Source organism: Cladophialophora immunda (assembly GCF_000835495.1).
Source record: "Cladophialophora immunda strain CBS 83496 unplaced genomic scaffold supercont1.1, whole genome shotgun sequence".
Lineage (NCBI taxonomy): Eukaryota > Fungi > Ascomycota > Eurotiomycetes > Chaetothyriales > Herpotrichiellaceae > Cladophialophora > Cladophialophora immunda.
This window is the reverse complement of record NW_015622541.1, coordinates 1,335,546-1,352,464: the sequence shown is the minus strand read 5'-3', so window position 1 is coordinate 1,352,464 and position 16,919 is coordinate 1,335,546. Positions and strand designations below refer to the sequence as shown.

At 49.0% G+C, this 16,919-nt stretch overlaps 2 protein-coding genes across 2 annotated transcripts; both read right to left on the bottom strand.

The window, feature by feature from the left end:
* Positions 1–5,198: 5,198 nt before the first annotated feature.
* On the bottom strand, positions 5,199–7,075 carry PV07_00397 (uncharacterized protein). Its single transcript, XM_016386845.1, has 3 exons — positions 6,983–7,075; positions 6,118–6,804; positions 5,199–6,065 (listed from the first exon to the last, which is right to left on the bottom strand). Exons 1-3 carry the CDS (start codon positions 7,040–7,042, stop codon positions 5,295–5,297), a joined length of 1,518 nt encoding a protein of 505 aa, XP_016253773.1. The 5' UTR covers positions 7,043–7,075; the 3' UTR covers positions 5,199–5,294.
* Positions 7,076–7,981: 906 nt separating this feature from the next.
* On the bottom strand, positions 7,982–10,589 carry PV07_00396 (uncharacterized protein; the record flags this gene model as incomplete). Its single annotated transcript, XM_016386844.1, has 5 exons — positions 7,982–8,969; positions 9,032–9,361; positions 9,443–9,783; positions 9,836–10,442; positions 10,507–10,589. 5 exons carry the CDS (start codon positions 10,587–10,589, stop codon positions 7,982–7,984), a joined length of 2,349 nt encoding a protein of 782 aa, XP_016253772.1.
* Between the last annotated feature and the right edge of the window lie 6,330 nt (positions 10,590–16,919).

Below are 16,919 nucleotides of genomic sequence, written 5' to 3'. Positions count from 1 at the left end.
ACGGACGTCTTCGCGGATAAAAGCTTTTAATAGTATCTCTCTAAATTTCTTAAAAGAGCTAGTATAGAGAACATTAAAAAATTTGGCGCGGTAACGAGAAAGGCGAGATTAGGCGCGTTCGAACCGCGAGACACCGCTAACTTAGCCTTAATCACTAGGCTCCTTATTACGATACTAGAAGGATTAGGACGGCCCGTTACGGTGCGATCGATTCCTAAACGCATTAGGGATGAGGTTCGATTTAAGGATGCTCTTGTCCCCTGGAGGAGATCACTATTTTAGCTGCTGTTAAGGGTAAGGATGCTGCGTTATCTCGAGGAAGCGGCTAATCCTATAGTAGGCCGGGCACTATATAAGGTAATTATGTGTCTCCTCCAATCTCGGCTACTGGCGTAGGCGGTAGACTGTCAGACCATAGATCTCTCTAGTCTTCTGCTCCGCAAAATTTGTCGGCGTATAGCTAAGATGGAAACCGACCAGATCTCGACAGCCGGTACCAACGCCACTTCAATTGCAGCGCTAGACGTGATCCTCCGCAGCGTACGGCCGATGCTCCGCTAAGCCACGAGGCGTGCCCGCGCGAATCTGCAGGACGCATAGAATCGCTATAAGGCCAAGATGCAGCGTCGGATCACCCCGTTCAGGACTCGCTTCGCGAGCCCGGAGCATCTCAGACTCACCTTGATCAACAGTGAGCCTGGCGATTTGGTACGGTGAGGTCGGAAGACGAGAAGAGGCACTACAACTGGTAGAGGAGGTGGTGGCACTACATAAGAGCAAGCTCAGGCCGGATCATCCTGACATGTTGAGATCGATGCATAATCTAGCGATTCGGTATAGCGAGGCCGGACGACAAGAAGAGGCACTATCGCTGATGGAGGAGGTGGCGGTACTATATAAGAGTAAGCTCGGGGCGGATCATCCTGACACGTTGAGGTCGATGCACAATCTGGCAATTCAATATAGTCAAGCCGGACGACGAGTAGAGGCATTGTCGCTGACAGAGGAGGTAGTGGCACTGCGGAAGAGTAAGCTTGGGGCGGATCATCCCGATACATTGTCGTCCGAAAGGCTTCTTGCTTACCTCGAAGCCATCGCCAATGCCTGTGGTGTCACATCCACCACCGCATTCCAAACTTAAATTTCTGTCACGATTTCGCCCAAAGCGAGATAAGTAGTGTAGTTAAGATAGATGTCTTTTTCATTCCATCTATCCACTCTTGAGCATAATTCTAATCCCTGTTTAGAATATATCTACAGCTAGTTAAACGGAGACAATCCAACCACTTCCCAGGCATACATACCAGATATTGAGTATCTGGGGGAGTTTATATACACAATTGGTAGGGGTTTTCCAGACCACGGCACTCTCGTTGTGCCTACCTCATGTTCAGCCGCACTTATAGGTTTTCAGGCGCAAACCTAGGCCTTTGGGATCTCCGAGCGTCTAGACGAGGCTCCACGAGCTAACGAGGCTGACTTTTCTGTGTAGACTTCGTCGGCGGCGCCGTGGGTCTAGACCTAGATGATGGGTCCTGGCCCCAACAGGAGATATGAATCGAATCTAGGAAGTGTACAGCGATGTGGAATTTTGCTGTGAACTATATCCGTCGCTCATCACATCATTTGCATCTAGACCATACACACTGCTTTCCAACACAAGAATCTTTCAACTACTCGCTTAAAAGTGCACTGATGAGAGGTCCAAGAGGTATTGCAAGAATCGCAACTTCCACTGCAACAACCGTGGCAATATCTTGTAGATTGCAGTGGGTTATCTTCCATCGCAACAATTGTACCAATGATAAAGACCAAGCTGATGATGGTGATGATGGTGGCGATGAGAAAAATTCTCGCTCTACCTCCAAGTCTCCACGTCCAATTTTCCACCTTGAGAAAACCCGAAAGCATCTTTTCTTCCTTTTATCCCAGCTCTACAGGTTTGTCGGTCATATCCCTTCTCACAGAACCGGTCTGATTTTGCTCATTTTCAGCTCCCTCTGGTATGAAAATCCATTTTCCTCTTTGCTCAAGCTCGGCAACGTAATTTTCAGGTTGATGGGTTGCTCCTTGCCCTGCCTTATTCGTTAGTCGTCGCTAAGATCTACCCATATACTAGTGTCGTACCTTCGGCTATACTGTTGCTGTTTGTCGATCCATGGGAATGGGACGCGTTTTGCGAGATGTCTTGGTCTCCGGGAGGGTATACTCGATCCGCAGCAAGTGGTTCACGGCCTCGATCCATTTCTTTTTCCTTGTGCTTTTTGTATTTTTTATATGCATGTCGGGCCAAGTGAATCATGGCTGTTTCCAAAAGTGTTGGTGTTGATTTGTGAGAAAGTGGGATATTTTAAGATTTATCCAGGTTGCGAAGAGGAGGCGTGCGGACAGTTAGAACAAACAACAGTCACGAGCTTCGAGTGATGTTTATATGTTTCTCATCACCATCTGCGATTTCCTTATTGTGGAATGATCACCCTGCAATATCCGGGGGACCGCTGCTTCCAGAGACCGTGTACACAATGACAGGCACTGGTATTGCATCACCAACGCGCTGAGCCACTACATGTCCAACCTGTCCAGACATTGGAACTTTTTGCTGTTTCATATCCAGATGGTCGAATTAGATGGTTAGAGTGGAGGCACGAGGCGCACATCCCGAAATCCCATTGCTTGATGTTGTCCGCTTATGGAGACGCGCTTGTCCGTTTGGAGTAACTTGGGCGACGAGGTGTAGTACTAGCGAGAGTCGTACCAGGCACTCAGGCATCCACATCCCACCACCCTTGTCAATTTGTGGCAACATCAGCGACAGCAGCCTTGATACTACATGTCAATACAAGCCATAAGAGGTAAGTGCTACTCCCCAATGATATCGCTCTCAGCCTCACATAGCCACTCCTTGAGTCCTTGATCTTCTCTTAAACCGAATGGAGGCCTGGTTGTTTTGGATTTAACTCGCGCTCGTGTGACTGTCCACAATTGAACCGATGGAGATCTACCCGGACGACTTCTATTTGCGGAGAAGGGAGCGAATATAGCACTTGTCCCTTGCACGAAATGGGACATGGCCCCTTCCATGTTGTTGTTTCGTCATTTTTAGATCTCCGAGCACTCAAAAGAAGGATTTGGTCAAGTTTCAAAATTGACTTTTCGAAGTCTACCACGGACTGATTGAAGCGGCAGGCCGCCTGATCAACACCAAGAGCTGAGACAGTTCGAGTTTGTAACCTGCATCTTTGCAATGCCTCAGAGCGATCAGAAGCGTACATAAAACGAGACGGGCAGGTTTTCTGAGTGAATATTCACTTGTCAAAACTCCCATCTCATTACCCCCGTCTCATTGACTCAGACAAGAGATTCATTCTTTATCAAGTCATTGGTGCCACTCAGAATCAGATACACGATACGGCGCTGCTTTTCCTGCTTCCTCAGGAAGCCGCTTCATCGCCTCGTCGGCGCTACTTGTCCTTTCGGCGAAAGGTCCTCGATTTTTCATTACCACGGACTTCTAGACTACGACTATGTCAATCATGGCTCACCTTCTCCAAGTCCGCGGGCTTTTTGGAGGATCGGACGACTCTAACTTCACCTGCGCCCATCCCGAGGCCCACGACAAAGGCGAACCTCTCTCCATTGGAATCACGTTTCAATGGCTCATGATATACATCATCGCAGGAGCGCTGGGTCTCACCACGATGAGTGCCCTCCTCCTTATTTGGAAGCACCTGCATCGATACACTCGACCGAGAGAACAACGGCAGAATGTGCGCATTATTGCTATGCCCGTCATCTTCTCCATCGTCTGTTTGCTGTCGGTACTGTTCTACTCCGCCTCGATTTACATCAAACCTCTCATCGAAGTGTATGAGGCGTTCTGTGTTGCAGCACTGTTTCTTCTGTACCTCGAATACGTTTGTCCAAATGAGGCTGAGAGATCAACTTATTTCTTCAACCTTCCGGCAAAAGACAAAAAGGGCAATACGCGACCTGGAGGAAGTTTACAATGGTACAACGTGGGTTTTTGGACAAAGTTTTCTTCCGATGCGTGAGACATGGCTGACATTTCCCTCCCAAAAAGTACATATACCTCCAAGCCATGCAGTTTCCTCTCACGAAAACGATCGCAGCCATTGTCGAGATCGTAACTCAAGCAGCAGACAGATTCTGCAGTAATTCTTTGAGCCCTCGTTACGCACATATCTGGGTCTGTCTTGACTATCTATTCCAGTTCCAGGTCTCTCATTGTGCTAACAAAATGACGCGTGCAGCTCCTGCTCATCGACATCTTCATCATCGGAGGCGCCATCCAAGCGGTGATTCGATTCTACAAGCGTCTCAAGAAGGAGATGGTTCCCGAGCACCACGCGCTGGGCAAACTCATCTCTCTCAAGGGAATTGTCATTTTTCTCTTCCTCCAAGAAGTGAGTAGCTTATCGAAAGCCAGGACGGCAGACCTGACATGTACGAACGGACTAGATCCTCTTCGGCTTCCTGAACTCCAGAGTCTTCACGCCTTCGGCCACCTACACCTACGATGACATCTTCTACGGCATTCCGATGATGCTCTGCGCCCTGGAGTCCCTCCTCTTCTCGCTCCTCTTCCATTGGGCCTACCGCTCCCGCGAATACCGTTCTGACGGGCCCCGAATGCCAGTCTGGAGGGCGGTCTTTGACGCCATGAACCTGACTGACATCGTGCAGGGTGTCTTTCGGGCGTTCTATCTGCTGTTCACCGGCCAGGGTCATAATCCCGACAAGAAACGGCGTGGTGGGAATAGAGGAGGGGCGAAGTATGAGCCGATACAGTACCAGCAAGGGTATGATATGGGTTACGGGTCTGAGCATGGACAGCTGATGGGTTACAATGGGGGTGCGTAGTCCGAGCGGTCGAAGTATATTGAATTGAGTTCGAGGGATGGCGATAAGTGAGCAGAAGGCTGACTGGAGGTTCTTGAAGAGCAAAGCGGGCAAGTGCATCACTTTGTCGGTCAGGTGGGGTGCAGAGAAGACAAGGAAGTGTGTGCCTTTGAAAAAGTCATTTCGGATTGGGGGTTGGCTATTATCTTGTTTTGCGACATTTGCATGTACCGATGTTCGTATTGGGAGTTCTTCCCCTCTGGAAGTCCTTGGAATTTGAGTGACTGGCATATGTCTTGGAACTAGCATGTATAACATCCGTGTGTTCCTATAACATCCGTGTGTTCCTTTGCAAATAAGCCCCTATTACCATTCAATACGCTTGGTTTGTAGGCTTTCTTGTCTTCCAGGGACCACTGTCACCGTCGCTAACCTCAAAAATAGGTCGCGTGCGCAGCCGCCTTCTTGATACTCAACTCCCGCCCCAAAAATTCCAACACATGCTTGATCCAGCGGCCCCGGCCGTCTTTGTCTGCGGCTTTGATCGATTTTCGTTTGAAGCATCTCGAAGTTTTGACTAGCGGCCACATAACATGATATGCTTTCATGCCTTGTACGTCATTCACCGTTCTCGGATCCTCAGAACCTCCAGAGGGCGATATACCGAGAGTTGACGGGACGTTTTTCATGATGACGTCGATGTGGGACAATATTTTGGAGGATAGATCTTTTATGATTGCGGTATCCAGCTGCTGTGGTGGGTAGACTGAGATGAGATGGTCGATCATACTAAGGTTGAGGTGGATTCGGCCCACGTGATAGAGGTTGCTGCAGAATTTTGCGTGCGGCGACGAGTATTGGTGCATTATTTTTGGCGCGCCCGGGAAGCTGAGTAGGTCAGATATCCACTGGTATCTGTTGGTCGTCGCTATTGGTTTGGCTGAGCACCACCAATCCTCCGTGAGAGACTGATACCATGATTGGAGCTGAAAACCAAGCTCCACTGCGTCTTCCAGGCAGTGATCGGCTCCGGTGATATCGACTCCCTTGGGTTGATGATTTGGCTGTAGGTTGACGCATACTATATTGATTCGGAGAACTAGATCTAACAGGGTTTGTATTGTACTGTCAATCGGCGGTAAAAGGTCCTGCGAGCGATTCAAGTCCGCAGGCGGGGCACTATACTGTCCCATGTGCCTCAAAAGCTAGGTCAAATGTCAATGGTCCCGTCAGAGAGGACAATGGGGTTTGGTTTACCTGCTGAGTGTACATGCTTCTGTAAAACCTTCTCTCGGCTGCGGTGTTGATTGAACTGGGATTATAAATCTGGAGAACGTCTCCGCAGCCCTTAAGATGAGCTTGCCATGTACCGTCCAGCTTGTCTCCGGCGAGAACTTCATACATGGATAGAAGATACACGGAAAGACAGACGTCAAACGACTTCAGCTTTGCTGGATCACCTATGGTTCCTGCTAATTGGCGCATGGCTTTGCCGTATTGCGTTGCTCCGGCTCGTGCTGCCTGGCGGTCATTGAAACGGCCAGCAAAATTTGCATAGCAGACGGCCGAGAGAGTACATCGCAAGAGGGAATCCGCCGCTGTCGCCCCCAAAAGTCGAGGTACTAGTATTTCCAGGTAAGGAAAGCGGACGTCGACAAAGTCGAAATAGAAGCGGGACCTGGCGCGATCGTCTAGAGGAAGCTGCAGTGCATCCACTAGAGGAGGACTGGAGGGGGAAGGTTTGGTTGAGTCGGAATTGGATTGAGCATCGTCTCCGCTAGATGAGCGATTTGCACTCTTCGTCGACCGTTTTCGCCATTTCTCCCGTGCATGATCTCTAGCAAGAGACGTCTCATCTTTGTGGAATATGTCGAACAAGTCGCGATATTGGCATTCATGGCCAATCTTTTCGCATTGCTGGCATACTGGTGACGCCAGATCGCACTGGATGCAAGACATGAGCAGGTAAACAGCTGAGAAAGGAACGCAGGGCTGTGACGCCCTCATTCAACAAATGACATAAGGGTGGTTGCCATTATTGCTGGATCTCCCCAAGGAACATTGGAAGGCGCGGCTCAGGGAGTGGGAGTTCGTGTTGTGCTGGTTGTATTGGGACGCTCACCTTGACTCTGCGTAAACGGCATTTTTGGCATGCCTTGGTGGGTTTTCCGCGATACGACATTGGCGGGCACAGGCACCAAACTGGGTATGTAATGATTTTGACGCGAGGGAACCGATAGTTGGCTTTGGCGTGGCATGGTGTTGATACTTATTCCTCTGTTAGCGGTTATGGTTGGCGTGGAAAGATCAACCAACGGCAAGCCGAGGCAGCCCCCAAAGGCGTCATTTGAGGGCTAATGTCTCTGGTTAAGGCCCAGGGCGCTCGTGCGATACGAGACTCCCCTGCATTCTAGGGGGCCTGAACACTTTTTCGGCAACCCTTTCGGCCAAGCCGATAAAAGGCGCCGAGCGCGAGGCTCTGTGCATCTCCGCCCGAAATGGTCATGATCCCGAATGTAGAGTTGAAAGTGGTTGCTTTCACGAAGTGCAACTTGGATTGGCGAAAACTTGAGACCCCAAAAATCAGGGATCATCCGCAAGGGCCGTCTCAGGATCAGAAAAGCGACAGTCTGTCACCGCTCAAATCTGGTCGGTCGACACGCAAGGGCAATAGAAAAAAGAGATGTGCATGTCACCGCCGGCAGACAAAGCGGGCCGAAGAGCAGCCATGCTTCATCGAGATAGGCGTGGGAAGCCAGCTTCGGCTCCTGATACCCTACCATCTCCCAGGGAGGCTCAGAGAGGATTAGGAAGTCGCTGTGCACCACTCACCGTGGGCCAAGCATCTACCGCCCGAAAACGAGGTGGTTCACCAGAGCAGGCTTCTGACCCCATGCAGCACCCCACTTCTGGCCTTCGCAGTAAGAGATGCCTTACGGAGTACTGTGCCCACTCCTTCTCAATTAATACTCGTTCTCGCTTCCACTTCGTTAGTAAGCACACCTACTACGCTTTATATGACATGTTCTAATCTTGCCTTCTTGTACTTCTCTGTAGAACTTGTTTTCAAGGGATATTCAAGGTCTGTCTAAAGTACGAAAGCTGTCATATTGTCGCTGTATCACTGCTTGCTTCTGTCAGCAAGCGCTGCCTTTGGCATTTCTTCGGGAACGATGCCTCTCAGGCGAATGCTAGCTCTGACGGTGGCCCCATTACCAGCGTCAAATTTCTGCTGAAGGATCTTACCCGGTGTGTTCGCCACACTCGCAAAAGGTATATCGACACCTCCGATCTCCTTCTCGCCGTCCAGAAGTGCAATACGAAAGTCGTCCGGACTGCTACCCACCGAGTCTGTTGTAATGGGAACTCGGAAAGCCTGGTCGAACGCGGGATTGCTGATGTCGGTACCGGGAGCATCTGCCCTGACGACGGTCTGGAACCGTTGAGTCTTGCCCCAAGTCACTACAACGCTTGGCTTCAGGTCTTCACGCTGGCCCTTTATGCCGTATACGCTTGCAACCAGGATGGTAGCTATGCCGGAGACGCGACCATCGCCTTTGTGGTCGGAAGCAGTGAGGCTGCCGGCATCGGCCACGTACTTGAAGAATTGGCAGGAGATTGAGACCCTGCCTTCTGTTTCCTCCCCTTTGTGAACCAATGGCAGTTCTTGTCGACCTCCAGCCACCAAAATCTCTCGAACTGTTGTCACCGCAAGGCCGACTTCATCATCTCCGTTGATGTCTTCGTCTTCCACATCCACCTTGATACACTGATCCATATCACTGACCACAAAATCATGCGTCTCGTTCCACGTTAGGCTGTTCGTGTTGTTCTTCGTGGCTGTCTTCCACGGTGCCTCTCCACCCACATCGACCTTGGCATAGCAGTCTGGAGCGGCCCGAGTCAACTTGCTGAACAGCCTTTTCGCGGATGACTTGGCCTCCTCCGCAAAGCCCCATGCCTTTTCCACCGTCACTCGCACCATGCCAAGCGGGCAGTGGTAGGTTTTGAAGTAGTCGACATTGGCGTCAAGCTTCAGCAGGAATTGGTTAGGAAGGGTGAACATGCTGTCATGGCGGAATGCAACAGGCTCTGGGAGGTTGTCACACCTAGAGAAAGAAGACTGATGTTGGCATGGGGATGAGTGGAGGCTGAGAAGTGGCTTGCTTACCACTGGGTCAACTGCTGGTCCAGCTCCTCCGCTGACCAAATCAGTCGCGAAAAGTCCTCTTGCAGCCAGACGTGATGAGATGATCGGTAGAACAAATCAAATACTCTCTGAAGGATGCGACGGACTGCGATATCCGCCAAGTAGTAATACCAAGATCTTTCTTGCTCGGGCTCGAGATTGCCCGCACTGACAGTATCAGCTTGGTTGTCTTCTGATGGATGCCACGAACGATGGGCCTCTCTAGAAACCCCAGGAGGTGGTGGAAAGGCTTGGGTATAGTTGAGTGTAGTGAGTCCGGACGCAGGGAAGCGCAGCTCCACCATGATCTCGCTAATGGGGGTTGTGGTCAGCATCTTTGATCGGCTCGATGTATCAGAATGCTAGACATACTGTTCCGACTTGAGGCACTACCAGTAAAGTCGACTTTTCTGAGCCTTTTCCAATCGGCTTCCATCTAGGCAGTGCTCGGATCGCATCCACGTCAATGCTTGGAAGGCGACGCAAGCTCTGTTGAAGGAGATGGATGCCCGAAGGGGCCGCTTCGAATACATCTCATAGACTCCGGCAACAAAATGGCATTCTGTCGCCAACTGTGTGTTGGTGAGCAGACCAATGCGTTTTCGTGCGGCATCATAGTATGCCTCTGCCGTTGCATACTCCGGGGTATCGACGAGACAGTTATACAGCCTACGGCCCGTGATACTTGTTCGGATAAATGGTGAAGAGATAGCAGAGCACGCACAAGCTAGAAGCTTGAGTCCAGCGTTAATACTCTGTATACAAAAGTGTCGAGGTCAGACCTACCACCAAACATGTGCGAGCGTCCCAACCGAAACCTTCTCCCGCAATGGACTTGACCATTCCCCTCAAACCATTGGGGTCAAGTATAGGGTTCTTTGTATGAACATTTGTCAGAAATCTCTCCACTAGCTCTGAAACATCCTCTTCACGGATGCCTCGCGTTGTACTCAGGCGGCGTCGGGGTTCTTCTAACGCATCCCTCGGCGAAATGGGAGAGAAGACGGAGCGGGCGGCCGGGCTGGAATATTCAAGATCAGAATGCAGAGCAGGGTCGAATATAAGTCTTTCAATCTGCTCTCGGTTGTGTCTAGACTGGGATATGGGCCAGTCCAAGATGTCCTCGCTGGAGCCGTGAAAGTATTGTGGGAGATGACTATTGAGGTTATCGCCGCGTGAGGCTCGTACGGGTTGTTTGAGGCTACTGGTGGTTCCCACCGTATCAGAGACGGTTTCGGGAATTGACGACGCTTCAGCATCTTGACCGTTGGGTCCATTGTCCGTAACGGCCGAGGTGACATCGGTTTGCCCTTCTTTTGCAGTCTCATTAGACTCAACTATGTCGATCAGGTAATTCAACCGATCAAGAATAGTCAAACCAGCTGGATCGAACCTGAAATCCTGTCAGATTTTGATGAGTCCACGCATGAGTCGCGACCTGGCGGAGAGGGATGGACTGACGAAGCATGATTGACGGTCGGGTCAGGATAACTGCATGTCGACCCGTTTTCTTGACAGGTTCCGCAAGTTGGCCAGGCATTGTCACATTTAGTCTTACGAGCTCGACACACTTGACAAGCGGCAAAGGCTCTCTTGCGTGGAAACGCTCCTCGAACGGTCATGCCAGTGTCGGTTGGCGGCCATTTTCTTTTTCCTCGAGACTGAAGGTTCGTTTCAGCAGCTAGAGTGGGAGAAACATGGTCTTGAGGTCCCGCGAGGAGTAGCTGCTGCTCCATCGGTTCTTCGTAATCTTCTTTCCATAATTTGAAGAGTGTTCTGGGACCTGATTATTAGAGCAAGAATTGCTCTGGAAAAGGAAATGTTGAAAGGCGGGGAAATAAGCCTAATTTCAAGCTGCGTTACATGCGATCGCGAGGCTTGGTCCCGGTAATCTTCTTGGCGGGGGATCGTCTAATTTGGGAGTCCGACTTCAATTAGAGGAGGACATATGTCGTTTCAGCCATAGCAAGTGGGAAATCCTTCCATGAGCCGACAACGTCACAGCCAAATGCGGAGAGCGTGATGGAAGGGAGCTCGAGACATCAACAAAGCAATGCAACACCTCCCACCATAAGGGCACCCACCTCCCACCCCGAATCATGTGCGCCATCACAGCAAACAGTAAATCATGTACCTGCTGTCCCAGCGACAGAGGTAGAAGAGCCCCCTACAGTCCAGGAACCGGTAGCTCCAACTCATTACCCACTGGAGCCATTGCCAGAAGATTTTCCTGGGGCGGACGACTGGCTCCAAAACCTGGATCTCAACTGGGAAGACACAATCGTCATGGACCCAACGCCGGGAATATCAACGATACCGGACAGCCAGCGCCATGCAGGGCCCCTATCCCCGAGAGAATTGAGGCGCCTGGAGAGAGTAACGATGACGTACGACAATCTCCCCCCACCACGGAGAGGATGCTACTGTGAGGAACACGAACATATCTACGACAACTGGCCCGCTCGAGACGCAGGATTAATTATCGGTACCTGTATGAGAGAATGCACATATTGCAGTTACCGACAGGAATCACCGCCAGAACTGCACAAACACATCAGAGGGAGACATGGGATACGAAACCTTACGGTCAGGAAAGGGAAATTAGGAGAAAAGGGCATTGCACCCGGCTGGATTACATTACTGACGACATAGGGACAGCACACTTAAGGCACTACTCGGCACACCGTTATATGATTTACAACGAGCGCACTCTGAAGATATTACAGTACAACACCCGTAAGTCGAGGGAGATCATAGCTGATGCATTTCACCGCCACGAAATCCTCGATTACGATATCTTAGTAATCTAAGAACCCTACCGGAACCCCTTCCAGCATACCACCCACCACCCAGCCAAAGAACGATTCCACCTTCTATACATGGACAGCGAAGGTACTAGGTCATGCATTTTTATCAACAAAAGGATTGATCCAGCCACCTAGAGCGTCCGATATGTGAACGAGGATATCTACGTTCTCTATCTCGAGACGGGTCAAGGCCTCCTCTCCCTCTACAACGTGTACAATGAACCGAAGGACGACGACAGGACCCGTACCCTGCGAACCTTAGCGGCGGAATTGAACACCGAACAGCCTGAGAACCACTTACTCCTCCTCGCCGACTTTAACCTGCATTACCCGCGATGGTCGGGTATCTGGACATAAAGAACATCCCGCGAGACTCGCATGTTTCTCGACATTACAGAATCGTCCCGCCTATAGTAACTTACGCCTATGGGCTTAAAGACCTATCGATGGTTCTCCAACGAGACTACGATTGACCTTACCTTTGCGATACATATGATGAGGGAACAGCTACTTTATTATAAGGTCGCCCACGAGCTAGACTGTGACTCCGACCACCTCCCCGTCAGCACCTAGTTCAGCTAGAACTGGAAAGAAGCTACGGTCCGACGAATACGTCGGTGGGCCGTAATAGACATCGATAAGCTTAGATCCATTGTCCGTAAAGAGATATATCGGGCTGAACCACCGAGCTGGGACTCTCCGCGAGCCCTAGACGACTAGACTAGGCATCTCATTGGCACTCTTACAAAAGTAATCGAGGGATCTACGCCCTGGAATAACCCCTCCCTACGGTCATTACCCGGTTTCGATAAAGAGTGTAAAGACGTATGCGCAGAGACATAACAGCTACGAAGGAGATGGCAGTTGACGAGGTCATAAGAAGACTAGCAAGCCTATAAGACAGCGCGTAATGTGAAAGGAAGACGGATCAAGAAAACTCTGCAACAGATCCACCGATCGAAGATCACGGAAGCAGCATCGACGCCTTAAGGTATATAGAAGATTGCCAAATGGGCGGTTAAAAGACAATCAACACTACCCGCGTCGGTTACCCCTATACTCAGAAGGGACGATAGGACCTTAGAAACGGATGCCGAAGGCAAAACAAACCTCCTACGTGCAACCTTCTTTCCGCCGCCCGTTTAGGCTGACCTAAGTGACATATAAGGATATCGATATCTAGAGCTATATCACTTACCCTCGATTATAGAGTCCGAAATCGAGAGAGCCATCCGGGGAGCGGCGCCAAATAAGGCACTAGGAACGGACGGCATCACCAATAACATACTGCAGAAAGTACTCGACTTAATCCTTCTAGCGCTCCACCGATTGTTCAATGTAAGCTAGAGCATAGGATATTTTCCTAGGCATTTCCGGCAGTTAATCACGGTGGTGCTAAGGAAGCCGGGAAAAGATGACTACTCTCAACTAAAGGCTTACCGGCCTATCGCACTGCTAAATACCGTCGGTAAAGCCCTAGAAGTAGTCATCGGCACCCGATTAATGTACCTAGCAGAGAAATTCAGCCTCCTACCTATCAATCATATCGGGGGACGGAAGATGGCATCAACCGAGTACGCTTTCCATTCCCTTCTCACCCGAATTCACTAAGCATAGGATCGAAAACAGGTCGCTAGCCTGTTACTTTTGGATGTATCAGGTGCCTTTGACAATGTGTCTCACCCTAGGCTATTACACAACCTGCGCAAAAGAAGGATCGATCCCGCTACGGTAAACTGGATCGCATCCTTCCTGAACGACCGTATAACGACACTTGTTCTACCAGAGTTCACGGGGCAGGCGACAGATGTCTTTGCCGGTATACTACAGGGATCCCCACTATCACCGATCTTATACCTCTTCTATAACGCCGACCTTCTGGAAGTCTGTGCTAATGAGAAATTGGACACTATCGGCTATATCGACGACGTATCCCTCCTAGCCACCGGCGCCACCCCGCAACACAATACTCATGCACTCAAAATAGCACATCAAGAAGCACAAAAATGGGCCCGAAAACATGGATCGGTATTCGCAACGTCTAAATACACTGTCATTCATTTCGCCAGAAACGCTTATGTTAACACAAAACATCCTTTGCGTCTTCCGGAAATCACGATCACGCCAGTGACTTCATGCAGGTACCTAGGCCTCCAGATCGACAACAAGTTCACATGGAGGGACCATGTGCAACGAATTCGGCAGAAGGCATTCCAGCGTCTGACCGCTCTCTCCTCCCTTACATCGTCCACCTAGGGAGCCGATTTGATGACTCTCCGACAGGTGTATCAGGCGATGCTCCTGCCTCAGCTTCTATACGGATGCTCGGCCTAGTATAAGCTCCGGGAATACCGACGGTTAGGCCGCCCTCCCAAAGGACAAACACAAACCGCACGCCTACTCACCTCAGTCCAAAGACGAGCGGCCCAGATCATCACAGGAGCATTCCGAACAACGGCCGCGAACGCAGTGGAAGTCGAAGCACATCTATTACCCCTAGACTAACAAATGGAAAAGTTGAGTCTGCATACCACCTTGAGACTGTTATCCTGTCCCTTCCGTCTAGTCCTCGATGATATTGGCGGAGAGCGAAGATATTCTAAGGAGAGCCCAATATTGCGTCACGCTAGAGTCCTACAGAAACGGTATTAGATCCATCACGTCGACCTAGAACACCGCTAACCCTATGTTATCACGCCCTGGTGGAAGGCCCCGCCGGTTATTATAGCGGGCATACCAGAGGAGGCGATGTCGCAATATAATAGTCTCAGCGAGGGCTCCCACACCATCTACATCTACACGGACGGTAGTGGCATTAATGGACATGTCGGCGCCGCAGCGGTGATCCTATCAACTCTAAGTTCAATATCAAGTCGGGTGCTCCAGAAGGGAACGGAGTATATGGGCACAGATACCCAAAGCACTATATACGCGGCTGAATTGAAGGGCATCCTACTGGCTTTACAGATCTTGATAACTCGTACCGGCCCTGAATACAACGACAAAAACTTCATCATCTTCACCGATAATCAAAGTGCGCTTAAGACCCTACAAAACCCAAGGAACACCTCAGGGTAACTTTATATTAGACTCTATCTCGTTTAAGATACTAGCTTTATATATAGCGTTATTAAATAGTAGTATTAGGAATCTAAGATATCCGTTATTATAATACTAGTAGAGTAGGAGTTCTTAGTGAAAAGGAATATAAGGATTTAATTCTAGACTAGAGTCTAACTAAAATACCTAATTATATAAATAATTAAGGTAGACCTTTAGATAACTTTAGATCGACTTCCTCAGCGTATAGAGTCTTATAGCCCTTAGAAGGCGTTATAAGAAGATTAAAGCTTATATAATAAAGTTCCTAGTTAATATTTAGAGATAAGACCTTTATATAATACTCTATCCCTATTAAGGAGGGTAAGATAATCCTATATAGATCTCTCTACTCTATAAGTATAAATAAGCTAAGAGTCCTACGTAAGTATATTAAGATAGCCCTAGCGAGAGGATAGATTTAACTAAGTAACTCCCTAATAGGAGTAATAATTCTATTCGTACTAAAACCTAACGGTAGCCTATAACTTTACGTTAACTATCGTACGTTAAATAAGATCACCTAGAAGAACCGTTACTCTCTACCTTTAATCCTTAAGGTTCTAGATCGCTTAAGTAGAGTAAAGATTTTCACTAAACTTAATCTTAGAGATATATATTATTAAATCTAAATTACTAAAGAGGACTACTAGAAGACTACGTTTCGTACGTAGTACGGCTACTTTAAGTACCTAGTGATACTATTTAGGTTAATAAACGCTCTAGTATTATTCTAGTTATTCGGAGGACATAGAGTATAATAGGTAGATTGGCTCATAGGATCGTACCATTAGGTAATGTACGTGACTGTTTAGAAGCTTAGTTAAGTTAACTATCTGAGAGGAGAGAACGCTCTTATATAGATAAAGGAAACACTACTAGATAGCACTAGAAACTCCTAGTAGATGGATTTCTAAGCGCTATTAGTAATAAATCACACCACTAGTAACGCCACTTATATTACGTGATAAGACGCTAGGCCTAGTTAGGTCTTACGTCTAAACGGCGATATTCCACAGCGAGGAAGTCCAAGTTCAAGTAATATACTAGGAACTGATTTCGCGAAAGCTACCCGATAACGAACTCATTAGCTTACCATTTACTACGATAAGAACATCGCATAGCATCTAAGTATGAACCTGCCGCCAGAAATGCCTAACAATTAAGGCATGAAGCATACACAGTGCCAGCACGGGGTGGGAATGCAACTTCAGTAATGAAAATCATCTCCTGACGCTCCTCCTGACGTACGTTTGAGTCATCAACACACCCTACTACAACACCCACAGTAGCGCCCTACTCAACTACGGGTCTCAGTCATAAGTCTGCGATATCTCGGTAGGCTATGACAAATGCACGTTCACGGCACCCACTGAAGATGGAAAAACTCGGAGGCAAATCAGGCCGACACAGAAGGTCCTAAATAATACTCATGACTAGATTTCGGGTGTTATGAACAAGGGTTGCCAAGACCTCAGGGGTCAGGTGTATATAAGCGTACGAGTCGCAGACTACCTTCTGAAGCTCTCCAGCTTCGGAATCGCTGTCGTCTGCGCCTATAGATAGGCAATATACTTATCAGATAGTTTACTGGCGAGCCATTCCTGACATCGGGATTGGAGACGATAGTGTAGCTATGGAGTTTTTCCAGAATTGTCCTATCTAGGTAACCTTGGCCTTCACTAGAAGACTAGTTAGTGTGCATATAAGGGCCTTTAGGTTAGGGACGTCATATAACTCGTTCTAAATTATGCTTTACGCTATCTAAAGATCTCTCAGAGAGATAGAAGGTTACTACTCTCACTCTTATAGTCAACATCGTCATTATCTTTATTGCCTTCATTACCGCCGGCGGGAGTGTACGAAGTATCGCTTCTAGCCCTTTTTATGTCGGGAGGGCCCAACTCTATGTCACTCGAATCCCGAGGGTCCTAGTAACGGGTGACGAGTACTTATACCTCCAC

What these genes read in the sequence shown, in the direction of transcription:
- PV07_00397 (XM_016386845.1), bottom strand. Translation starts at nt 7,042, where the DNA reads ATGTCGTATCGCGGAAAACCCACCAAGGCATGCCAAAAATGCCGTTTA. An exon ending in GCCGTTTACGCAGAGTCAAG is followed by an intron (nt 6,805 to 6,982) that starts GTGAGCGTCCCA and finishes TCTTGCATCCAG; the next exon opens with TGCGATCTGGCGTCACCAGT. An exon ending in GAAGCATGTACACTCAGCAG is followed by an intron (nt 6,066 to 6,117) that starts GTAAACCAAACC and finishes CATTTGACCTAG; the next exon opens with CTTTTGAGGCACATGGGACA.